The sequence below is a fragment of the Pelodiscus sinensis genome, chromosome 1, assembly GCF_049634645.1.
Source record: "Pelodiscus sinensis isolate JC-2024 chromosome 1, ASM4963464v1, whole genome shotgun sequence".
NCBI lineage: Eukaryota > Metazoa > Chordata > Testudines > Trionychidae > Pelodiscus > Pelodiscus sinensis.
Window position 1 is genome coordinate 316,162,853 of NC_134711.1, and position 26,615 is coordinate 316,189,467.

Genomic DNA, 26,615 nt, shown 5'->3' on the forward strand with positions numbered 1-26,615 from the left:
ATCTATGGGAAAGGAAGCAGGTCTGGGAACTGCAGCAGGCTAAAAATCTCTTGCTATCCATCTCCTCAAGCCAGAGAAAAGAGACGCTGTGTAGTGTGCTGAGTTTTTCTTGACTTGAAAGAATTGCTATCAGTCTTTTTGTAGCTTATTAGTCTTTTTTCTTCTCCAGAAACCAGAGCCTTGTTAATTTTTTTTAAAGTTAGGACTGCAGTAATTATCTTGATTAGCTCATTGTGATGGTATCACTGTACACTACATAATTTAATTTCCCCCAGAGCCTAAGTCCAACCTTTCATGCATTATTTAGCCAATATAAGGCTTTTTAGTTCAAGTCTTTTGTCTGCTTAATTAATTCTCAAAGTCACTTCCTCAGATGCAAACACTGGTGTTTACACATTACAGTAATTAATGCTTAGAATCCAACAGCCCAGAAACCCCAAACCTGCTAGAGCTATTCACCTACAAGAGGTGATTCATAGACTGAAAGGAAAAAAAGTTTTCTTGAACCAGCTCCTCAGACTGAAGTTAGTGGAACTATGCTCATTTACTTCAGCTGAGTTTTTGGCCTTTATATTGTGTGGGGGATAATGTCTCATAAAGGACTAAAAGTTGCCCTGCCTCACACATGCTCTATAGAGCAGCTTACAAAAGCATGTTGGATGAAATGCACAACAGGGCATGTGTTGGTCCTCTGCCCAGGAATGAATTTCATCCTCTGTGCACAGCCCACAACCCAGTAATAATAACAGTAACTTTGTAGCTTGTGTGAATAGGTTTTTTTTCCCCATTCACAGGGGCAGAAGTTTGCATGTTGGAAAATGGAAAGCTTCCATTAATTCATGTGAGTGAGTTTAGAGCCAAGGTTGGAGTTAGAATTGCTCTGTTAAACTTTGCTTGTGATTTTGTTATTTGTTTAATGTTTTTTGTGATGTGTGTAATTTATGTCTAGGTTTGAGCTGCATATGGCACCATTAATGATGAACTATGTTGTTTTATGAAGGATAGCAACAATATACATTTCCCTAGAATCTTTCATTATGGTCCCACTATGGAAATTAATGGAGATGGTATTCTGCTCATCCAGACTATCAATGCCTGGATAGTCCAATGTTCTTACAATATTCAGTGGTGAAATAGTAAACAATGCTTAGGTTTAGATCAGTATTATTAAGCTTCAGAGTTAAAAATCTCTTTGTGTTATATAGAGGAGGTCATACTTCTCAGAACAGGGCTGTTTGGGTGGGTCTTGGTCAGATATTTCTGGTTCAACTCATGTGGAGAATATTAGCTAAATACTATAGACTTTTTTTTCAAATTCTGGTTTGGGGCCCTCCCCAGAGGAAATAGAGCCGTGGTCCCCAACACGCCCGCCAGGTGCTCGGGGCTGGCCTGGCTTGCATGCGCCCGCCAGGTGCTTGCCTGGCTTGGGGTTTGCATGCACCCGCCAGGTGCTAGGGGCTGGCCTGGCTCCGGGCACATGGCGCACGGTAAGTGCCGGCCCCGGGCGCGTGGCGCTTGCGGGGGGGGGGGGAGAGCGCCGGCCCCGGGCGCGTGGCGCTTGCGGGGGGGGGGGGAGCGCCGGCCCTGGGCGTGCAGCGCTTGCAGGGGGGGGAGCACCGGCCACAGGCGCGCAGCGCTTGTGGGGGGAGCGCCGGCCCCGGGCACGCAGCCCTTGGAGGGGGCACCGGCGCCGGGCGCGTAGCTATGGGGGGGCCCCACCCCCGGGCATACGGCTATGGGGGGGCCACCCCCGGGCGCGCAAGTGTCCCCGCCCCCTAGCGCCCGGCGGGCGAACGGCCACGCCCCCTGGCGCCCAACAACCTCAAAAGGTTGGGGACCACTGAAATAGAGTATACTGCGCTGAGTACTGGCCCAGTCTAACGCTTGCCTCCGATCCCCATGTGCTGTATAAACTATGCCAACCTATTGTGTCTTTTTGTCTATATAAATGTCAAGGATATTATTTTCTCTGTGTACAGTTGGCGAGATGAATGGTTTCACTAGCCACTCACATGCAGCCACCTTTTGAGTGGAAAGCAGCTTAACACATACCTTTGGGAAAGAGAGAGCATACCTGCCCATATCACTGAGCATTCCAGAGGTTCTGGGGAGCCCTAAATTAGAGCAGCCTCATCCAGGGGTGACTGCTGCTGGTGCTGTAGCAACCAAGGATATGGAGAATTCAAGCCACCTTTGTTCCTTCTCCCCCTGTAAAGTCATTTCTGTGCTCTGCCTCATGGCAGCAATGTGTACGTTAATTGTAATATAATTAATTAGACTCTTACCCTTGTTCCTTTGAAGAAGTTACAGTAAAATGCCGGTAATTGCAGAGATAAATAACACTTAGTTCTCTGGACATATTCTGTGCCACAGAGACGGTAGTTCTGGGTACCTGGACCTAAAATATTTATACTCCTGGGGGGATTCTGCACCACTGTGAACATGCAGAATTCGTGTCCCCCACTGATTTATTTGCAAAAAAATTATTTTCGTATGAGGCTGCAACAGGGAGCTGCAAGAGCAGTCACATGCTCCTGCCCTGCAATTGCTTCGGAGCAGCCAACAAAAAGGTCAATCACTGCACAGGAGGGCAGGGCTGGGAACACCCTGGCCAGTGGCACCTAGCCAGCACCGGGCTCAGCTGCTAGTCCTGGGGGGGTTGGGGGGAGGGAGGACAGGCTTCCTATTCCCCATAAGAGACAGCTGAGACCCACCCCCAGGAGCCTACTTTGGCTTCAGAAAGCTCCACACTCCCTCCATCCCTCTTCCTGCCTCTATTGCTCCTCAGCCCTGTGGGGAGGGGTCACTATATGGGGAGCCACTCCCCTGTCCACCCAACCTCCATTAATCTGGGCTTGCCCACAACCAAACATCCCCTGCCAAACCTCATCTCCCCCTCCTCCCCGAACTCAGATCCCCTGCATGCAAACCCCCACCACAGCAAGCCTCACTCGGTCCATTCAGAGCCCCCTGCTCCCAGGCCCCCTGTCTAGCCCCAACCTTCCTGCATTGGGATCAGCACCCAGAGCAGCCCTGCAGAGCCCCCTGCACTCAAATCCCCACAAGTCCCACCCCTATACCTGGCCCACCCCAATGAGCCCCCTGCATTCAGATCCCCACCCTCTAAACCCTAGCTGGCTGTATTCAGACCCCCACCTCACTAAGCCACTGAGCCCCAGCCATCTAAACCCTGGATCCCCATTGTCCCTGCACCTGAAATCCCCCATTAAACCCCTGAGCATCCAGATCTCCCCTACTCCCAGACCCGCACCCAATCTCCCCACATAAAACCCTCTCACCCCAGCCTACACCCCTCCACACTGGGATCCTGCTGGCCTGAGCCTGCTTTGCCCACACCTGGTGCGGAAGGGAAATACCCAGGGGTGTTTCTGAGGCAGGCCCAGGCTTTACTCTGTGTTAAGATCAGATAGGCTACGTCTACACTGGCATGATTTTCCATTAAATGCATTTTCGGAAAAACACGTCTAGATTGGCAGGATGCTTTTCCGCAAAAGCACTTTTTGCGGAAAAGCGTCCGTGGCCAATCTAGATGCGCTTTTCCGCAACAAAGCCCTGATCGCCATTTTCGCAATCGGGGCTTTTTTGCGGAAAACAAATCTCTGCTGTCTACACTGACCCTTTTGCGCAAAAGTTTTTCGGAAAAAGACTTTGCCCGAACGGGAGCAGCATAGTATTTCCGCAAAAGCACTGACAATCTTACATGAGATCGTCAGTGCTTTTGCGGAAATTCAATCGGCCAGTGTAGACAGCTGGCAAGTTTTTCCGGTAAAGCAGCTGCTTTTCCGGAAAAAGTGGCCAGTCTAGACACAGTCATACAGTCTCAGCACCAAGTCCCTGTCTGGAGAGGTGAGAGTGGAAGAGGGCCTGCAAGGTGATCTCCCACATCTGTGCAGCAAATGATCTGTGTTTTCCACTGCCAAGTTAGGACCTCTATATTTATTTATTGCCAGATAAAATGGGCTCATTTTAAAATATTATGTGCAGAATATTTTGGTGAAGAATTCTTAATTTTTTGGCTCAGAATTTCGTCAGGAATATACAGTATGTAGGGAGTTGTTAGTGTCATAAGGATAGTGAGAGCCCACAATTCAAGCACATCTAAGTTTGTTGTTGTTTGAAGCCTGCATGATTTTAACATTCAAATAAGTAATTATATATATGGATCTTCTTTTCTGTTGCGCATTTGGGGAGTTGACATGTAATAATAGGGTTGGAGTATTGATTTAGTACTCAGTTGTTCAGCTGTAATATATGTAATATATAGATAGTGCAATAGGTTTTTTATATATTTTAAATTGTGTTAAGTGTTTGAAAAGTTGTGAAAAGGTTAGACTTTGTGCGGTGTATATATGTTTAAACACACACAAAATGCAGTTTGTGAGATGCATTCAGATTCTGTGGCACTAAATATAACCTTAGTGGCATGTATTTTTCCAGCTTGTTTGACTGCCACTTGCAAAAGAGTGATGAAATGTGAAAAAAACTAAGATGAGGAAGCCTTGTGAATCCTGGAACAAGTGGACTTGCTGTATAGACATCACTTGTGATGCTGCCTTGATTCCTAGGAATCATGCTTCAATACAGCATTAATATGATAAATGAAAGCTCCAAATGTTTACAAGCTAACAATTAGGCCTCATCAGTACCGAATACCATTTTAATTCTGTGCATTGAACCTTAGCTAAATAAATTTCCAATTGGGGATGGATGGCAACAGCTTCCTTTGCTGGCCTAATGATTGTCACTGTAATTGCAAATGCCGAGTCCTTGCCTTTGGTTTGAATAGGAGGCAGCAGCTGCATTATCTAGCGATGAATTCATTGCTGAGTGCAGCTGTGCTCATTCCTGTGTTTCAGAATTTCCTTAATTCTGGTGCTTTTGTAGCATTTGGAGAACACAAAAGTCTTAGGTTGTGATGAAAACTGGGCCACCTCTAAATCCTTAGATTGTGGAAACAAGTCTATGCAGCTTAGCTTTGAAATGAATTGACTGGGAGAGATTTATCTTACTACAAATACCAGGACACACCTGCAGCTACATGAGAGCTAGTCACCTGGTCTTCCTCTAGGAGCTGGGAATTTGTCATATAAATGACTTTGTGGAGGTGGAGGTGAAAAGAGATGAAACATCTATGTCATTCACTTTGACTTGTTAAAACCTATTAGCTATTCAGAAACACAGAGGCCTTAAAGTCAGAAGGACCCAAGGGGTTGGGGGGGGGGTGTAATAAACAGCATCCTGTATGTACCATATGCTCTAATCCAAGACAAAAGCGCAAAGTGCTCCAGTCATAAGCAAAATATATAATGAGAAAGGAGGAAAAGAAATGTGCCATGAGAAAAGCACTTTGTGTTCTAATGGGAATGTCCGTCATAACTCACATTTATATTAAGAGCCGCCTTTTGTGTTGCCATCTGAGGACTACAAGGCTTTTGTGTGGACATGAATTTTTTTGCACTTCATCTGCCACTAATTAAAAATAATAATAAAAATGTTAATACTATGGTTGTGCTACCTTCTCACATTCCTCTCCGTCGGATGTGACCTTTTAACAGCTGCGAATAGGTGAGATATCACCCCCAGAGTAAACTAGTTCCATACCTACATCAGTTCCTAACGTGGCTGGGATGAAGGTGGCATAGTCATTTAGAATGCAGACATTTCGAGCTACCTCTAATTCTCAACCCCAGATTCCTCTCCTGGTTCTTGGGTGACATTCACCACGATAGCTGCTGCATTTTATTAAGCTGCATGTGTGTCATGTTATTTAAATTATATTTAGAGGGTTTTTATTCAGATTAAATATAATAAGCCTCTATAAAGCTTTAGGTGCCCTAATAGACATGTATATGTATGATATTTGCATATATGCAAATTAACTCATATATCAGGTACAGGCAAAAAATGACCCATGGCACACCATGAGCCTCGGACAGGCTCCCAGCCTGCCCTATCCCTGCATGCCATTCAGAGCAGCCAGCAGCGACCTGTGCTTCTCTGAGCACTGCTGAGGGTGGGGGAAGAGGCTTTGCACTCTGCTCTGACCCCAGTACAATCCCGCAGTTCCCATTGGCTGGAAACCAGCCAATGGGAGCTACCTGTTTGCAGCGTGCAAATTCCCCTTCCCTTCCTGGGGTGCACAGCACACAGAGCAATGTCTGGCCCCCACAACTGGCCACTCTGTGCAGCGTGCAAGGCATGAAATGCAGGTTGCCTGCCTGAAGGACCTGCTGGGCTGCTGGCCAACAGCTGCCTCGGTAAGTTCCCCCCCAGCCAGAGCCTGCCTCTGGCAGCCCAGCTTCTCTCTCCCCCCATCCTCTGCCCCGTGTAACTCAAACCCATGTCAGAATCCTCTTCTGCACCCACACCCCCTCCCAGAATCTGAACCCCCTCCCTCACTCCAATCCCCTGCCCCCAGGTCACAACCCTATCCGTCACCCAAACTCCCTCCCAGACCCCTCACCCCTCTTGTACCCCAGTCCTCTACCCCCAGCTCCCTTTTGCACCCAACCTCCATTTCAGACCCCGCACTTTCTTCATTAATATCATGGAAGATTATGCCCTTGACCACTTACAGCAGCAGGTTCAGCACATGGGACTGCACAGAACTTGGCCTCTGCCACTGAGCTAGCTGCAATGAGAAATAGACTGAATGCCTGATAGTGCCCATGAATCGGTCAGTGCTAGTGGATGTCTGAGATGTGCTTGGGTAGGAGCTGGGTGGTGCTTGTGATGCGGTACTAGGTTGAGCACTGCAGGGTGTCTGGGAGCACTGGTAGGGTTGCCAGGTGTCTGGTAGTGGCCCAGACAGTCCGGTATTTGCAGCTTCTGTCCGGTAAAAAAAAACAAAAAATACCGGACATGTAAAATGTCCTGTATTTTCTTTTTTTCTCAGACGGAAGGCCACTGAGGATATTCTTCCCCTATCACGTCTGGTGGGGTTGGGGGGAACGTGGGGATTTAAAGGCACAATTACTCTTTTGTGTGTGTGTGTGTGTGTGTGTGTGTGTGTGTGTGTGTAGTTTTTGTCATTATTGTTGTTGTTTTGCTCAACAACTTTGGTCCCTGGGGGTTTTTTTTTTTTTCCTCAACCAATTTTTTTCCTGCCACGTTTGCTCTGCATGAGACTGAATCTGGTTCACTTCATAGTGAATCATAGTGCTCTTAAGACTAGGTGAAATAGCAGCCCCCTTCTTGCACGTGCTCTCTCTTTGGTCTGTGGGCCAGAATCTCTTCTCACTCACACCAGTAACAACTTTTTAGACATCAGTGAGGTTACTCCTGACTAGCCCCACAGTAAGAGGAGAACGGGGTGTATCTGATAACATCTTGTGTTTTTTTATAAGTGGCGCCATCCTTGCCCTAAGGTTGTTAAAGCTCCAGGTTTGGATTATCAGGGTCAGATTTCAGTTTCCCAGAAGTTTGGTGAGCACAGTAGGGGAAGTGGATTTGAACTGATTGCTCCTCTTAGAGTGGCCCTCTGTGTACAGGATACTGATGGCAATATAAAGAGCGCTTGTACTATTATGTACCACACCACTGGGGACCTAGGAGAAAGACATGGGAGAAAGACACTAAAATAATTGTTCACTTGTTCACTGCCCCTGCAAGGGGTGTAAGGATAGCTGTTGGGACGCAGCTGATGTATGAAGTTACATAATATTTTCAAGCAAGAGACTCACAAATGTCTTTGCAGGAGGTACACTGACACTTAGCACCCAAAATGCTTGAGTTCCCGTCACAGGGCAGACAAAACTACAACTAATGGACAAAGAAAATTACTCTGTATTCAGAGCACTTTGTTTGACTTCCAGCTTAAACAAAAATCAATGCAGACTCAAATCCTGTGCACCAAAGTCACTTGGAAAAGGCTTAACTGGTCTCTGCCAAACTCAAGAAAACTGTCCTCAATTTATTCTCCTCCCCTGCCCTCCTTTTCACAACAAGCTAATTAATTACCAGGGCATGGTGCCCAGCTCTCCTAATTAGTCTAAGCACCATAGTGTGACATGACTGTGGGCCAGCCTCTCCCTCCCAACTCATTCCCAACCCAAGGGATGAGAAGACCGGAACCTACCTGTAGCTTGACTCCAGAGAGTCCCGGAATGTAGACACGATGGCAAATGAACACTTGCTCACTTTAATTTATTCTAACTATTGAAGTTGGTTTGAAAATAATCACATCCTTAAAGATTAGGGGCCAACTCCAGCCCTTAGGGGTAAGCAGTCACCATCCCACTGACTTCAGTGAATGGCATTCACTTGCTCCAGGGCTGGATTTGACCCTTTCATGTTTGGTGTCCTGTGGAATACAAATGAATTTGGGTCTGGCAGTGTGAAATAGTGCAGCGAAGATAGATCTGGGGATGAGCATTAGGAGCTCAGGTGCCATTGCCGTGGTGATGAGCACAGCCTTATAAGAACTCCGTGGTGGATAAAGCTGCTGGGGCACTTTTCCCTGTTCTTAGATCTTAGAGAATGGGATACATCCTTTGTGGGGTGGGATGGCCTAAGCAGCACCATGTGTCATTGGTTATTGGGGTGGGGCAGAGCAGGAGTCTTATGACTGCTTACAGGATCCCATCTCTGTGTTATCTCCTCAGTAGACCTGAAGGCTTTAAGGAATTGTGCCACTTTGGTTTCCTGTTTCTCTCCACTCACAGTTTACAATTGGGAAAACCCTGCTTTAGAGAGCTATGCCGGATACTGTTACCAGATGATTTAAAAAAAATACCAGACACACTTGATCTCAGATGGGGAGGGGAGCCTGGCCAGGAGGAGATCGGGGGCAGAGATCGGAGGCAGTTGGGGGGGGAATGGGATGACAAGAAGCAGGGAGTCAGGGGGAGTGGGGCTGGCCCAGGCGCACACAGATCCTGGGGGCAGCACGGCCGGCGCATGATCCCAGCGGGGCGCACAGGCGAGTCCGGCCCCGGGGATTCCATCCCACTGTGCTCCTCTCTACAGTGTAGTAGCATACTGCCTGGCTGGTAGACACGCTCACGCAGTGTAAGGGTGTCTATCAGCCAGGCAGTACACAGCTGCCTACTGATACTCATGATAATAATAAAACTTACTTAATTAGAAAATACTGGACATTTCTATGTCTGGTATTTTCTCATTTTGTTTCCCGGACAGAAAGCTCAACTACCAGACTCTTCGGTTCAAAACCGGACACCTGGCAACCCTAATGCCGGAGTCGAATCTGTGTAAGGGCTTCTGGTTCCAGCCTGTTCTTTGTAAGGCAGCAGTACCTACGCCCCCCTGCATTGCGGTACTGACCTCACTCTGTCCTCCTTTTCAGGTACGACAGCTTTGGCCGCCTGACCAACGTTACCTTCCCCACAGGCCAAGTCAGCAGCTTCCGCAGCGACACCGACAGCTCAGTGCATGTCCAGGTAGAAACCTCCAACAAGGACGATGTTACCATAACAACCAATCTGTCAGCATCAGGCGCCTTCTACACCCTCCTGCAAGGTGAGTCCAACGACTGCGCCTATCCCAGGTTCAAATGCATGCTAAGGATTACACAGCAGGAAACAGACCATCTTCTGAATAATCCCAACATGAGAAAAACCCTCTACCAGGCCCTCTGCAATACGCGGATGTGCACACCACTTGCACCTGCCTAGCAAAGCAATGGGAAACATTACAGGACTTGCTGTCAGTTCTGCAGCTGTTTTCCACTGGGTTCTCAGTTTGTTGCCTAGCTGTGCATTCTTCTTGCAATTCTTTTCTCCCTCGTCATTGCCATTATTCTTCAAACCAAGGGGCTAGCTAAACCTGACTACTCCTCTAGTAGACCCTGTTATTTCACTCTTTTAATAGCTTCCCACTTAGTCACTGGGTGTCCCATCGGAGTAGTTTTCAATTAAGGAAGCCAAGTGTTGGGGGTTATTACGCTTTGTGCACTGAGCAAAAACCATTGAAATGACCAACCCATAGTCCCTGCCCCCTGCGTCTGCGCTAGGGTTGCCAGATGGTTTCAACAAAAATACCGGATACACTTGACATTACATCACAATCTACATTACATCTTATTTTGAAAATACCAGACATTTATATTTTCTCATTTATATTTTCTCAATTTGTTTCCCGAACCGAAAGCTCAAATACTGGACTGTCCGGTTCAAAACCAGACACCTGGCAACAATACTGGACTGTCTGGTTCAAAACCGGACATCTGCGAAAAGGGGAGGGGAAACAGCAGGCAGGAGGAATGAATGAAGGGGAGAGGTGTGCAAGGTGGTAGGTTAGCACTGTGATCGCTGCATGTGCTGGGCCAGTGCTGCAGCTGGTGTAAATTGGCACAGCCCTACTGACTTTACTAGGAGGGACAGGTAGGAAAGTAGGAGGAGGCAAAAAAAGGTGGTGAGGCCAGGGAGTAGGCAGAGTAGAAGGTGGGAAGCAATAGGGATGGGGCACTGTGATTGAAATATTGCTGATGCAAGTTGTAGAGTGATTCCCTATGGCTGAGGAACACAAACTTGCTGTTCTCCCGGCAGACTTGGGGCTGTACTCAGTCTCCATCCCTGGGGGCTGGCCAGCCTGCATTCTCCACTCCGTTCTGGCTCTGGTGAAGAGCCAGCAGGCTCTGTCTCACTCCCACTCTGCTAATTCCTGCTCTGTGCCCAGTGAAGTTGCTTTTGGTCAAATGTAAGTTTTCTCCTTTGTAAGAAATGTGTCCATGAGTCCCAGTCACCCAGTAGTCACATTTATGCTGGTTCCTTAAAACACAGATTTCTGGGCTGTTGATATCTTTTTCTTTTTTTTTCTATAGTAAAGGTTAATTGGCATAGGAAATTGCTCCCTATGTCTGAGAGCACCTTCCCTGGCTATTGGGAAAGCAGTCTGGGGCCCAGGCCTAGTTCGGTTGTGCCATACATTGCTCTAGGACATAGCTGGTGTGTGGCAACGTTTCCTTGTACGCTACAGGACATAAACCAACTGAAACCCTGACTAGCCCAGCCAAAAATCCACGCATTAAGATGTCTGGCAAATACTCAGACATGAGGTTGGCTTCACCTCAGGAGCCTAATTAAGCAATAGAACCCGCTGTTGGGGGCTCTTTAGTGAGATAATTGACTGTGATGTGATTTATGCCTCTCAAGTCAAAGGCCAATAAATTGCCCAATAAATCTCATTATAGCATCACCCAAAAACATGAGACTCGGCAGTACAAAAGGCCATTTTTTAAATTTGTAAATGGGAGTGGTTTTGGTTCACAGGCCTAATTGAACAGGGAAATGAGTTTTTCCCAAATTAAGTGAAATTTCTAGTATGTTAACTTTCTTGTAGAGTTTGGAAAGACATGTGCAGTCCCATCAGGAACAAATCCCAATTAGCCATGTTTGCCAGGGCTGCATAGGCCAGAGCACAATTGGGCAGCATGCTTTCAAAGATGCAATAATATTTTTGCCTTGCTCAGCCAGAACTGGATTTCTGCCAAGCAACAGAAAAGAGACTTCAGGAAGAAATTGTTAGCAAGATCTAGTCTGCATATTGGCTCATAAACTAAGAACTTTAGCTTAATAGATTCCTAAAAGACTCAGCTAACTCACAACGTGAAGTGAAATTATATGGTAAAAGTGGTGTTACACCTTTGGCCTAGGAGTCTCTCAGGTAGAGAGCATGGGAAATTCTAAATCAGTTAATGCTCAGAGGGGGAACCATACATTACAAGGTGGTGGGATGGTGATAGAGGAAACAGTACGGGGTGGAGGAAGTATCCCATGTACAGATCAACCAGAGCTTGGCTAAGGAGCAGCTGCAATGTAACTGTCTTCCATGTATCACTCCATAATAGAGCAACCAGATTTGATCGGGGGTTTTAAGGCTCTCTGTCCCTCTCAGTGGTTGTTCACAAGAGAACGTCCAGTACAAGCAGAACTCTTAGCAATAGCCCAGTGATGGGTGGTTGGTGCAGAGCTTCATGAGCAGCCCCAAACTGGCCAGCTTTGACCATGAAACTATGAGAAATCCGGACTGAGCTCTGAGCAAACTGAGGCAGAGCCAAATGAAAAATTGGGCTCATTTACAGTTTGGTTCAGGACTTACTGTGACACTGAGTTGAACTAAAATCCAAACTGATGCTGGCACAAAACCCTGCTCACAAAGACATCTGGGTTTTACAGAGTTCCAGAGAGACAAAGGGAGAGTCTCCATCAGTGTAAATGGTGGGGGTAGAAGGTCCAGAGTTGTATTCCCCAGGCTGTGAGCAACCGATGGCCTTGCTGTTGGGGTTGGATGCACCTGTGCTCACGTCGTGCAGGGGGAAGGTAAACTGTCCTGAGACTCCCACAGACAGCTTCACTCTCAGTGCAGCTGAAGCTGCCAGAGGCTCTCTCACTTCCTGCAACAGATCCCCCGCTCTTGGTGTGGAGGACGAGGGATGTCAGATGTAAGGAGGTCAGAGGAACAGAGCGAGTCTCTGCTATGCCTGATTCTCCATTGGCATGAGTTAAATTAGCCGAACTGAAGCTTTTATGCCTAGTCTGGGCAGCTGAGAATCAGGAAGCCCTGGCCAGTCCCCTGATAGGCCTTGCTCTCCAATGCCCCTGGGCACTCAAGGCCTTGGTGTCTACAGACCTGATTCAGAGCCACTGGGTCCTCCACTAGGAAAGAGTCCTGTTGGCTTCAGTGTGCAGCTTGGATATTCAAAGGGCTATGGTACTGCAGTCAGGGATCACTGCAGCACTTGGATACACACTGGTAAATTCCAGTGTCACTGCAGTGATGGTGACAGTCAATCCCTTTGTTATTTGCATGCATCTGGCTTATCTGGTCCAGCTGAGATCACTGGAAAACTCCATTTGGCTACAGAGGGTGCTAGATCAGGCCCATAATCAAAGAGGCCAGCCAGTCTTAGGCTTCCTCTCCTGACTGTATCCATTTGTGCCATTTGCCAGTATATCCGCGCCTGAGGAGAGATGATAATTTCGCTCTGACCTGATTTCCCCTCGAGCTGCAGGAGAGCAGCTAGTGAACAAATGTAACTTGCTTCAAAATGGAAAAACAGTTTTCATGAATTTTTAAAGGGATTTTTTTATTCACAATTAGGTATTTACAGCAGCCAGGGAGACAGAGATGGTAGCATTCCCCAGTCTTAGGAGGAGCTGGCATGCGCTGCATAATGGGCTCTGAACAACTCTTTCACACTGAGTGGAGCCCTAACCCGCTTCGGCTTCTCTGCTAGTGGCAAGGAAACTGAATTGTGATTGATGGGATTTGTGCCTGATTGTCTCCTTGGGGAGTCTGGAAAGGGAAGGCAAGAATATTGCCTTTCCCCTCCACTCCTGAACTGGTGCGGGTTGACCCATGGATTCCGTAGATCTAGATCCACTGGAGTCCAGATGGAAGACCTGTCTCTACTCGCTTTCTCCTGATCGCCATCCTCCCACAGCACATGTTCGTGCCTCAGAATCCTCTTTCAGGGTAGATGGGAGCACCTCATTGGGAAAGCAGCTAGCATTGAGGTATAGTGAGAATCCCCACTGCTTGGGGTAGAGGAACAAAGCAGCAGAGAGTAGCTGGCTCCACTTACAGGACCTGGTCTCCACCATAGGAGGATACAAGACTTAATATAAATAGACGTATTTTCAAGTAGATAGATAATTTCAGGATTTTTAGGATGTAAAGATAAAGACCAATGGACACACGAGTTTCAGAAGAAACAGAACCAGAGCTTTCAGCAGCACAAACCTACCTGCCTGCTATGTAAGCTAAAAGAGTAACTCTTAGCTGAGAGAGAATAGCAGGTTTTTATCCTAGTGGTGGCCAGCGCCTATAAGGAAACCTGAACACACATGCTGTGCCAGAGTATTACACATTATTCCCCTGTGGTCTTGTATAGCCTGCAAATGCGTGCAGTCCAGAAAGTGAAACTTTCTCTAGACTGAAAATGGACAATTCCCAAAGAGATGTTAATGGTATACTGTACAGGTGAGTGCTAAAAGGCATGGGAAAGCTTGCCAATAACTCAGGTAAGGAAAATAATGAAATATGAGTTTCTGTCACCAGTCACTGAGTCCATCTCTTATCTTTCTCCAGACCAAGTGCGAAACAGCTACTACATCGGTGCTGATGGCTCTCTCAGGCTGATGCTTGCTAATGGCATGGAGGTGGCCCTGCAGACTGAGCCCCACCTGCTGGCTGGCACTGTGAACCCAACGGTGGGGAAGAGGAACGTGACCCTGCCCATTGACAATGGCCTCAATCTGGTTGAGTGGAGGCAGCGGAAGGAGCAAGCTAGAGGGCAGGTTACCGTCTTTGGACGCAGGCTGAGGGTGAGCAACAGGCAGTGCGGGTGACATTTGATTTTATCTTTCAGTCGTACTCGGTCTCATAGTAGAGAGGGACTGGGACCCAGTTTCAGTCACTATAATGGGGAATTTTTATTCAGCATGGGGGCTGGACAGACTGTATCCATAGCTGAGATGGCCTTTATACACCTGCCTGCGTCCTGACCTACCCTGAGCTGTATAGGATAGCAGTGCTGGTTCTGCTGCAGGAAAGGATATGGGTGCACAGAGCTGCACATGTATTTCCAGTTGGCGCTAGGCACTCAGATTGAACTTCAGTCTGAGCATGGACAATTTTGTAACCCTCATAGTTCATTCAATGTGCAGTCTCTAAAAATCTTTCATTTCTGTTAATTTGTCACTCTGTCACCTGTGTTAGTGAGGGGAGTCTGTGGGCTGCTGGGAACATGCACGTGTGCACCTACAAAGACTGCAACACACAAAAAGCCCATCTTCTAGCTACTGTTCTCCTTTTGGGGGAGGAGCAGAATTTCTGTGCTAGTGAATGACATGTTTGGAAAACAGCTCTGCCCACACCAGTGCATTTTATGTACTTGTTGGAGCCTCTTAAAGATCTACCCCAATGAGCCTGTAATTCCATTGCTGATGAAGCTATAATAATAGTATCGACTTCATAGCCATATGAGCTGCCACTCCTGGAGCTAAGGGCTCTGAGCAGATCAGAGGTGTAGTGCTCAGCATTTGGCAGGATCAGACCTTGTGAGAGGGATGCTCAGAGTGATAGTTAATGTCACCAGATGGGATTCAAGCAGCTATTTATGCACACTTGGGCTAAGCCGTAAATAATAACACACATGGCCTCTGAATATAAATTTTCTGCTCCTTGCTTCTCATCCTCTCCTCTTTCTTGCAGTGTGCCCCTTGCCACTCCTGAGTCATTTCTGCTCTTTACTAAAACACACACACACACACTTGTTGTACACTCTGCCACTCCCGACCTTGTCCCCAACATGGACATTACCATGGGCCATATATCCTTCTCAGACTCCCATTACCAAAAGAAAATTTTTGCAAGCAGAAATCACTGGGAGCTGGGCATATGCATGTGAGTCCCTTCTCCTGCTCCTCCATTCAAAGCTGCATTTCTGTTTAGGGACCAGTTGGCTCAAATTTTCTTTTTCCATTTTAATACATAATGAAATTAGCAAACAAGTTGTTCTCTAAGGAGAGACGGGCTTGCAAAACCTGCAGCTGTGTAAAAGCCTTTTGGTGTTCAGAGCAGCTTTTACTGATTTCACCAAAGCTCAGCTGCCTCATCAGTTTTATTTTCTATAATCCTCACACAGTATTCTCCCAAGCACAGCGTGGTTTTAGTTTGTGCTTTTGAGCACAAGCATTCTAAAAATCTATATTTATCTGTGACTATGTAAATGTGATGTTATGGATTCACACTCCTTGGGCAAGTCCACACTTCAAGCTGAGGGTGCAAGTCCCAGCTTGAGGAGACACCCACCAGTAGAGCCCTGCAAATCTGCATACTAACTCAATCAGAGCTAGCCAACAAGTGAGAGAGGAAAGTGTGTGGTCGGTGAATCTTTTGTGTGACCGGGGGGGAAGGGGAATGTGACACTAGCATATATTCCATCCCTGTCATCTACCAGTTATCTGTCTAGATCAGGAGTGGGCCAATTCTGGCCCACCGGCCAGATCAGGTCCACAGAGTTAGTCTCTGGTGGGCCTTCACCTCTATATCCATCTGTGCCTCCATAAGTATCGGACAATCCCAGCTCTCGTTGGCCATGGGTCGCTCTTCATGACCAGTGGGAGTGGCAGGAAGCAGCGTTCCGGTCCGTGCCGCTTCCCGCCACTCCCATTGGCTGGGAATGGTGATCTGCGGTCAAAAGAACTGTGATCGCCTGATATCTGAGGAGGCACAGGTAAATAAAGTGGCAGCAGCCCGCCAGGAACTAACACGAGGAGGGCACTATTTTTTATTGCCCATCTCTGCTCTAGAAGTGCTTGTGGGTAGGGATTGTCTGTTACTTTGTTTGTACAGTACCCAGCTCAAAGGACCTCCCTTCTTAGGTGGTCCCTTCGTGCTGCCATAATAAACATGATTAATAAAAAATATGCAGATCCATGAGCCATAATAGCCAACCTGCTGAGGGGGAGAATTCACTGTGCAGGCTGCATGGTAAAACAGTAGCCACAGACAAATTGTATTACCCCTCTGTAGGCCTGTGCAAGGAAGAGCTATGGAATCCATCCATCTGGGATCCTGTACATTCAGGCTTTACACAGGAGAGAGGATTTGGCCCTTAACACGTGTTAATTTTCAGCTTCACTGATCCACTATATGTAACAGTGTTTGTCAGACTTCTCCATGGTTCCAGCTTTGCTGATCTGGCAGTTTGTGCATCATCAGTCTGCAGCCCTTGCAGCAAACCTTTACCTTTACATATCCAGCATGGCCTGGGTGAAAGCTTCCATGCTCTAATTGGCCTTATCGGCACAGCAGATTGATGGCCTTGCTGGTTGGCTGGCTGCAAATTCTACTCTGCCAATAACAAATGGCAGTGCACAGGCTCCATCCCAAATTGGAGCGTTAGCTAGAACACTGCTCCTGATAATGTAGCTCATTCTTTTTCTTTTTATAGATTGAACTTTTTAATAAAGAAGGATGTAAAATAATCTGTGGCGGTGGAGCACGTGGTATGGCTGACAATTACAGAGCTGTCTGCTTAATCAGTTTTATTTATTTAACCAAGGAAGCACCCATTGAGATTAGTCTCATCTTCACCAGGATGCTGGCTGCAAGATAGCAGCCACACGAACATTAGTTGTCACAACACTACCTCCCATCACAGCCTGTGTTACTGCGGAGATCTCAGAGCTGATGTTGCTAACCATTAACAAACAATTAAAGCGTTCTAACCTTGTCCCCGGTATATCTATAAAGAGAGGAAGTCCTGACTCAGACAAACTGATAACCGCAGCTTATTTGTCATGGGAATTCCATGCAAGCAATATTTTTCTCTGTTCAATTGTATTCAGTCAACCCCTGGAGAACAAGTTCTGATTACAGCAATGCCATTTGCACTCTTAATGTTAAGGTTGCCACTGCATTTTCATTATAAATCTTCATTTTCAGGGCTTTACAACTCACATGCAAAAGCTGACTCCAGAAGCTCTTGATGTACATTGTGTTTGACAATATTTTTAGCGGTAGGAGCCCAAAAAGAAGGTTAGAAGTCAGTGCTGGTAATGAATGATACTACGATTCCAAAGCAAGCTCATCTGCTTTATTGATCTGTTCTGGGCTTTGAGTCGGGGGTTTATGTTCATATCCCTCATATTAGCTAGAGGATAGTTAGTTATATATGAATGTGGGAAGAGTATATTTTGGATTTAAATTTAAGGGCTACTTACCCAGATCTCAGTCCTGCACTCTGATTAAGTACACAGGACCGGATTTGAAAGGTAGTTGTGTACCATTGACGTTTATGGGATGTTGCCTGTATGAAGATTGACAAATTTGGCCCTTATTTATGATTTAAAGAGCACCTAATTTGTGCCAGGCTATGGGCATTTGTTCTTGCCAGAAAATAGAATCTTTGGCCCTTGGAATTTATATACTCAAGGTGTTAATGGGTGGAATACTTTACAGCAAAAACTTCTAAGCCAATACAGATGGCAAGAGCATTGGAACTGGTGTCTTTGGGAGAAGATTTTCCGGTGCTGTTTAAAAGATGAACATGAGGCAGAAGTGCATGTAAACAGGAAGAGTTCTTCCCATGTGAATCCATACTTTGGACTCATATTTTAGGGTTTAATTAGTTTTGAAGTGGCTCTGTGTGTTGGGACCTAGGGGAAGTGAATGGTGCAAGGGCACGAGAATGGGATGCAGAAAGGTGAATGAACTGAACAGGTGTCAAGGGGCTATTTGGTCATTCAGTCCAGTTCAGAGTGGCCGATGCTCACATCCCAAAGTAGCAAGCACCGTGCCTGGCGCTGTTGCTGGCGTTCAGAGCAGAGAGGCCAAAGACGGAGTGCTCTGAAGTGCCTGCCTAGCCGAGGAAGCGCTCCCTCCAGTTCTGCTGGCAGAGGGCAGTGCAGGGAACTTGCACTGCTGCTGTATCTGTTCTGTGGAGAAAGGGGAGGCAGCTACATTCTCCCTCTTACACTTCCTTTTGAGTAACTGCTGCTCCTGTTTCTCTATAGTAATCCAGCACTGTCTGCGTATCCGATTGCTCTGCTAGTGACACATGCTCCTCTGCAGTTAGGATTTTTATACCCTTTTTACTTATTTCCCAGCTTGCTCTTGGCTAGGCTTTTGACTGATTTCCTGTTTCTCCCATAGCCCGTTTACAATCTGTTTTAAACGCTGCAGCACATCATCTACCTTGGTGCCACATTACTCCTTTCTTTTCCTCAGCTCAGACCTTTATTTAGCCTTTTTTATCTATCACCTCGATGACATCATCAACACTGCCCTCTTCCTCCCATCACTTCTTTATCTGTAAATCTTCATCTGCGGCTTGCCCCAGCTGACCCCACCACTTCTGCCTCAGCTCCATCTTAGCCCCCAGCTGACAACACCCACCCTTGCCTCAGCTCCATCTTTGCCCATCCATGCCTTTTACTTTCTCTTACCTCCCCTAATAAAACTCTCTTGCCTTTGCTCTCCCAAATCCCTACTCTTCACACTGTCATTTGCAAAACACCACCTCACACAAATGCACCCTCACATCATTTCCTTCTTCAGTCAGCTCTTCTATACTCTGTTACAGAAGGGATGGGGATGCATTGGAGAAAGTCCAGAGTAGGGTAACAAAAATTATTAGGGAGCTGGAGCACAGGACTTACGAGGAGTGGCTGAGGGATTTGGGCTTATTTAGTCTACAGAAGAGAAGAGTAAGGGGGAATTTGCTAGTCAGTCCTTGAATCAGTGGTACAGTACTACCTGGAGGGCAGTTCTAAAGAGGATGGAGAGAGGCTGTTCTCAGTGGTGACAGATGACAGAACAAGGAGCAATGGCTCAAGTTGCAGAGGGGGAGGTGTAGGTTGGATATTAGGAAAAACTATTTCTCTAGGAGAGTGGTAAAACACTGGAATGGGTTACGTAGGGAGGTGGTGGAATCTCCATCCCTAGCGGTTTTTAAGTCCTGGCTTAACAAAGCCCTGGCTAAGATGAATTAGTTGGGGTTGGTCCTGCTTTGGGCAGGGGGTTGGACTTGATGACCTCCTCAGCCCTAGGATTCTATGATTCTCTATACCCTATGCAGAATCCATTTTAAAACTGCCCTGCTACTTCTAAGAACTATGCATAGACTATCTCCAGCCTGCGTCATAGTCCTGGTCTCTTTCTTTTCCACCCTCTCTGGCTTTGGGCTTCTCTGCTTAATGCTGTGCAGTCTTGTCCATGCTCATGTGACCTCTCGCTATTTGGAACAGCCTCCCTGTAGGTCTCACTCCTGCATTTTGGATTTTGACTAAGGACTTTGTCTCCTTTTACCTAGAAGAAATAATTTCTCTTCTCTCTATTGTTAGTTACTTAACTCTTTATTCCCTCCCAAAAACAGAACCACAGGGAATTCGAAAGTGTCCTGAAAACGATTAGTTGAAGATCAAATCTAAATCAGGGCTGAGAACCAAATCTCATTCAGTTCAGGAGTCCTGGTTACCAGCCAACTCCCAATGTGTATATTTTTTAAATTTTTGCATAATGCTTAAATACAACAGTAACGTGGCTTTATAAATGCTTAAACACACATAGCTAAACAATAGTGTATGATCCATTATTATCGGTAGTTCTTTGAAATATAGTCTCTGAACAATAATACATTTTTCCTTTTACCTTTGACATATATATAACCTGGCCTTCAACTAAAAGCACAAAGGATACTTAGACATCAGGAATGTAATTACCCAAGATGGGATTGGGCCAGGGCATTGGGCTTAACAACCCCACCTCTTATTGACTAGAAGGTCTCTAATGACTATAGGCGGTCAGGGCCTTCATGTTACATTTCACAGGAAAGCCTGTACCACTGATTCAAGGACTGACTCAAGGGACAAGCTGTACCTGATGAATCATCCACACGGTTCCTTACAGCATTTGCAACAACAATGACTCAATACCATTAAGGTTTAGCAGCATATCTCCATGCAGATTTACAGCCTGTGTGCTGCAGTAGTCTTGGCCCCTGTGCAGGCCCAGCCTTTGGGCAAGGCGAGCAAGGAGGTTGCCTTGGGCCCCGTGTATTCAGGGCCCTGCGGCTTCGCACATTCGGGGCCCCACACTGCCCAGCCCATGAGCGGAAGATGTGTGATGGTTTTGTGGTACAGCCAACATTCTCTACACTGTGGCTGAGCTTTCAAAAGCACTTGGCAGTGGCCTAACTCTGATCCCACTGAAGTCACTGGTTATAACTCCAGTTATCTTGTGTGGAAGCAAAAGTAGGCCAACAGAATATTTTTGAAAATCTCACCCTAAGACAATAAATGCATAAGTATGTGCTATGCTTTATACTGGGAGTGATCCAAATTCGTGTTTGGTGGGAGATGTGCTGGATAAAAACCACTTGTGCCTTTCTAATTCTCTTTCTGCTTCTGTCCTCTAGGTTCACAACAGAAACCTGCTGTCCCTTGACTTTGATCGTGTGACAAGAACAGAAAAAATATACGATGACCATCGCAAGTTCACCCTACGAATTCTGTATGACCAAGCAGGCAGACCTAGCCTCTGGTCACCTAGCAGCAGGTTGAATGGTGTGAACGTGACTTATTCTCCAGGAGGTCACATTGCAGGGATCCAGAGGGGAACTATGTCAGAAAGGATGGAATATGATCAGTCTGGCAGAATTATATCCAGGATCTTTGCTGATGGAAAAGCATGGAGCTACACTTACTTAGAGAAGGTATGTATCCTCTTCTTGCTTACTGATGGCTACTCACTGTGTTTGCTAACTTGGGTCTAGTTTCTCTGCTGGAATAAATTGACTTCATTCTTTAGACCTCCGTGGAGTGACTCTGATTTACACCAATGGAGGATCTGACCCTCAGGGTGTGTCTAGACTACATCCCTTTTTCGAGAAAGGGATGTAAATTAGGCACATCAATATTGCAAATGAAGCTGGGATTTGAATTTCCTGCGCTTCATTTGCATAATGGCGACCACTGCTTTTTTTCCAAAATGGGGCTTTTAAAAAAAAAACAGCAGTTTAGACAGGGATCTTTCAAAAATAAAACCCTTTTTCAAAAGATCCTGTACTCCTCAAAAAATGAGGTTTACAGGATCTTTCAAAAAAGAGTTTTATTTTCGAAAGATCCCTGTCTAAACTGCCAGTGTTTTTTGGGGCGGGGGGAGAGGGTGTTTCCCAAAAAATCCCCATTTCGAAAAAAAGTGGCGACCGCCATTATGCAAATGAAGCGCAGGAAATTCAAATCCCAGCTCCATTTGCAATATCGACATTTACATCCCTTTCTCAAAAAAGGGATGTAGTTTCGACTCTAACCTACCTACATCTATGCAGTCTACCTATTTTAAGATGCATATAACTGAAGTATCTTAAGCCCAGGCAACAGCAAAAGTTAGCACTAAGCATTGCCCAAAGAGCAATAGTCTCCATCCCACCTCACCTCGCTCTGCAAGTGTTTTCACCCTGCAAAACTCTGATTATTGAGATACAATAGTCCTTTGCTGAGCTGGATGTAATAAAATGTCACCAATGAAAACATATTAGATTCTAGTCAAGTTATAGATGCCATGAGTGCTAATAAAAATAAGAGTACATCAGGGACTTATTTTGGATGTTCCATACACTGTAGAACCAACAATCCATAAAGTCTAGCAGTCCTGCAAAGGCTTATTCCTGATGCTTGATAGGAAGTATGTGTGGCAAGGGCAGGTGGGAAAGGAGAGAAACTCATTCACCTAGCCAGTTCCTGAGTGCTCTGTAGTGGGTGGGAAATGTCTTTCCTTTTGCTGCGGGGATCAGCATGACATTTAACCATAGCATTATCCATTCCCCTTTTAATCCATCTGTGATTCGATTGCTCTTTGGGGAGGAATTGTTTCTGGTTTTTTTATGTCTGCGTAGCACTGAAGACAGAGGGGATGGACACCAGGACATTAAGCATACGTAATGAGAGGTGCACACACAGCATCTAAAACAATGAGAGTTATATCAGTCATAACTGGGGGGATCCGTGGCTCTGTGCTTTCAGTCCAAAACTTACACCAGTAAGATTCTAAGCCTTCCTATTTCTCTTCTGACCACTGAAGTGAGTCTCTCACTGTATGAGCCCTGCTCATTATGTAAAACTTATTGTCCTGGGGCCCACCCCTACTGTCTTCAGTGCTGTGCAAACATAAAAGAAGATCAATCCCTCCACCACCACCCCCAAGTGGTAAGTATAGTACAGACACCAAATAAAGTAGAAATCCCATCATGAAGAGCTGATGCTGAACAGTATAACACAGAGTGACAGAAGGGAGAGGAAAGTTGAGGATCAACCAAGTAAAGTGGCCAGATGGCGACGGGCCACTAGTAGTTACTTGGTGAGGTCTGCAAGTCACTAAAATTATGCTGGCCACATATGTGCAATGAAGTGAAGGCAAGACATCCTTTGTCCTGAAATCTTACCTTCTCTGATAAATTCAGAATGATCAGGGCTTAACATGTTAAGAAATAATTTTATTCATTTTTCCCACTGATTCTAGTCCATGGTGCTGCTCCTCCACAGCCAGAGACAGTACATCTTTGAGTTTGATAAGAATGATCGACTGTCATCTGTCACCATGCCAAATGTTGCTCGGCAGACCTTAGAAACCATCCGGTCCATTGGATACTACAGGAACATTTACCGGCCTCCAGAGGGCAACGCCTCAGTCATTCAGGATTTTACTGAGGAAGGGCAGCTCCTTCATACCTTCTACTTGGGGACAGGGAGGCGTGTCATCTACAAGTATGGCAAGCTGTCCAAGCTAGCTGAAATGCTCTATGACACCACTAAGATTGGCTTCACCTATGATGAAACCGCTGGTATGTTGAAGACAATAAACCTGCAGAATGAAGGATTCACTTGTACTATCAGATACAGGCAGATAGGGCCACTCATCGACCGCCAGATTTTCCGCTTCACTGAGGAAGGCATGGTAAATGCACGCTTCGACTACAATTATGATAACAGCTTCAGGGTGACCAGCATGCAAGCAGTGATCAATGAGACACCATTACCTATTGATCTCTACAGGTACGATGATGTGTCGGGCAAAACTGAGCAATTTGGTAAATTTGGGGTCATCTACTATGACATCAATCAGATTATCACCACTGCCGTCATGACTCATACTAAGCACTTTGACGCCTATGGCAGGATGAAGGAGGTACAGTATGAAATATTCAGGTCACTCATGTACTGGATGACAGTGCAATATGACAACATGGGGAGAGTGGTGAAGAAGGAGCTGAAAGTCGGCCCATATGCAAACACAACAAGGTACTCGTATGAATACGATGCGGATGGCCAACTGCAAACAGTATCTATCAATGACAAACCACTCTGGCGATACAGTTATGACCTCAATGGAAACCTCCATTTGTTGAGTCCTGGGAACAGTGCACGTCTTACTCCACTAAGGTATGACCTCAGGGACAGGATTACAAGATTGGGGGATGTGCAGTACAAAATGGATGAAGATGGCTTCCTGAGACAAAGGGGAAATGATATTTTCGAGTACAACTCAGCAGGCCTGCTCATCAAAGCATACAATAAAGCTAGCGGGTGGAGTGTGAAATATCGCTATGATGGTCTTGGAAGAAGAGTTTCTAGCAAAACTACCCATGGCCATCATTTACAGTTCTTCTATGCAGACTTGACCAACCCCACTAAGGTCACTCATTTGTACAATCATTCAAGTTCTGAGATCACCTCCCTCTACTATGATCTTCAAGGCCACCTCTTTGCAATGGAGCTTAGCAGCGGAGATGAGTTCTACATAGCCTGTGATAACATTGGGACCCCTCTAGCAGTCTTCAGTGGCACAGGCTTAATGATCAAGCAGATACTGTACACAGCATATGGGGAGATCTACATGGACACCAATCCCAATTTCCAGGTTATCATCGGCTACCATGGTGGCCTATACGACCCCCTCACTAAGCTCATTCACATGGGTCGCCGAGACTACGATGTGTTAGCTGGGCGCTGGACAAGCCCAGACCATGATATGTGGAAATATCTGAGCAGCAACAACATCATGCCTTTCAACCTTTATATGTTCAAAAACAACAATCCTATTAGCAACGCTCAGGATATCAAGTGCTACATGACAGGTAAGAGTTCTCTATGTCTGTTTTTAATTAGTGTGTACACAAGCTGGTTTTTGCACAGGTGGAGGATAGTGATTTTCTTCAGTGATCCAGCCATCATAGAATCTGCCAGCCTATACAGGGACCGAGTTTCTTTTTAAAAGGAAAAGAAAACATCCTAGAGTCTTCCAGACTAGTGAGGGGCCTGGATTTCTAATATAAAACAACAAACAGAATTTTTTGAAAAACAGGAACCCACACCAAACTTTTTATTTCTTCTTTGCACATAAATAAGCAAAAGAGGGCTCAAGGCCAATATATGTTTCCTTTGCAGGTCACCTTTAACCCTTCCACAGCTGGATCGCTGGATGCATACACAGAACTCATGAAAAATTTAAGTCAAGAAACTACACATCTACCCAACAAGTTTTCTTTTTTCTTCCTTCCTGCTCTTTTTATTTGTCCCTTTTATTTTGTTTCCGATTGTTCATTTCCTCCAATATCGCCAGCTTAGTTGCAGATTAACATCTTGATAACCCCTCTCATTTGTATATGGATAACTATGTTTATACAGTTGTGCAGTCGAGACTTGCTTACATTTAAAAGTTTCACATAGGCTTTTTTCAGCGAAAGGGCAATAGCAACCTAAACCTTTTATCATAGCAAGGCATCATAGAGCTCCTTGAGATAGCAGCACAGTTAAAAGTTAATCCACCTCACAGAGTGAACAATCTCCTGTGAAAAGCCAACAAAACCAAGTACTGTTTGTCTTATATTTAATACTTAAATATAGGAAGATTAGGGACTTTCTTAATCTCAATAAGCAGAACAGATCCACTAAGCAAGTGTTTAAAAGTGAGAAGAACAGCTCTCCAAAGTGAATTTAGTTCAACAGAAAAGATTCTAGGAGACCTGAGTCACTCAGAGCTAATGGATCATATGATTTCATCAGATGGAATTAATGAATTTACTTCTCTAATATATTTTGTGTGTGTGTTTGTGTAAGCCATCCCAGGTGAGCACACATTTTAACAACCACATATTCTGCATGTGCCACATATTTGACAGGGAAGCTGCTTTAGAAAGATTGTAGAACGTTTTTTTAAAAAACGATCAGGACTCCTTTCTGTATCCTCGTATCAGTAAAATCAGGTGGCTCTGTTGCCATGAGTCAGTGGTATGAAATGGGAGAGGAAAATAATAATTGACCTAAATCAGCTTTTCCATATCATATATATAGTAGCCCAGTGTCTGAGAGTCTGTAACGCTGACGTACACAGCCACGCCCCCTGGCCAAGTATGTCAGCACCCCGCCTCCCTTCCTCTCCCTCCGTGGAGGCTCAGCCGAGCACTGCACTGCTCAGCTGGGCCACGGCGGGGGAGCAAGTGGCGGCAAGTGGCTGTTTGGGGTCCGCGCTCCCCGTACATGGGAAGCGCGGACCCCAAATGGCCGCTTGCCACCCGGGGCCCAGCTGCCCACTTTTAAGCTCTCATATTTCACTACCTTTTAGAGCCCCCAGGTATGTGCATGGGCATGTAGTTTTCATCTACATGAGACATTAAACCTGTCACTGGTGCATAGATGGCCATTACCAGTTCTGGAGTGCCTGGTGTCAGTTTGCTGCTGTGAAGTTAAAGTTTTTGTACAAGTGGTCAACACACATTTTTGTAGCAGTATAACTATGTTGGTTATGGGAGTGATTTCTTATTGATACAATTATACCAAAACAAGGCCTAGTGTAGACACAATACTACTGATGTGAAGATGCTTTAAACTGGTAGGCTACGTCTAGACTGGCATGATTTTCCGGAAAAGCTTTTAACGGAAAAGTTTTCCATTAAAAGCATTTTCGGAACAGAGCATCTAGATTGGCACGGATGCTTTTCCACAAAAGCAATTTTTGCGGAAAAGCGTCCGTGCCAATCTAGACATGCTTTTCCGCAAAAAAGCCCTGATCGCTATTTTCGTGATCGGGGCTTTTTTGCGGAAAACAAATCTGGGCTGTCTACACTGGCC

General features: G+C 45.9%; 1 protein-coding gene across 8 annotated transcripts in view; it reads left to right on the forward strand.

Moving 5' to 3' along the window:
- The window catches only part of TENM4 (teneurin transmembrane protein 4), an 858,468-nt gene that overhangs the window by 809,243 nt on the left and 22,610 nt on the right, over window positions 1–26,615 (forward strand). For all 8 annotated transcript variants that reach the window (XM_075919469.1, XM_075919465.1, XM_075919468.1 and 5 more), the window contains 4 exons: window positions 9,326–9,498; window positions 14,071–14,306; window positions 20,906–21,202; window positions 23,008–24,622. In XM_075919469.1, coding sequence (XP_075775584.1) covers window positions 9,326–9,498; window positions 14,071–14,306; window positions 20,906–21,202; window positions 23,008–24,622 — 2,321 coding nt within the window. The remainder of the gene's footprint in view (window positions 1–9,325; window positions 9,499–14,070; window positions 14,307–20,905; window positions 21,203–23,007; window positions 24,623–26,615) is intronic.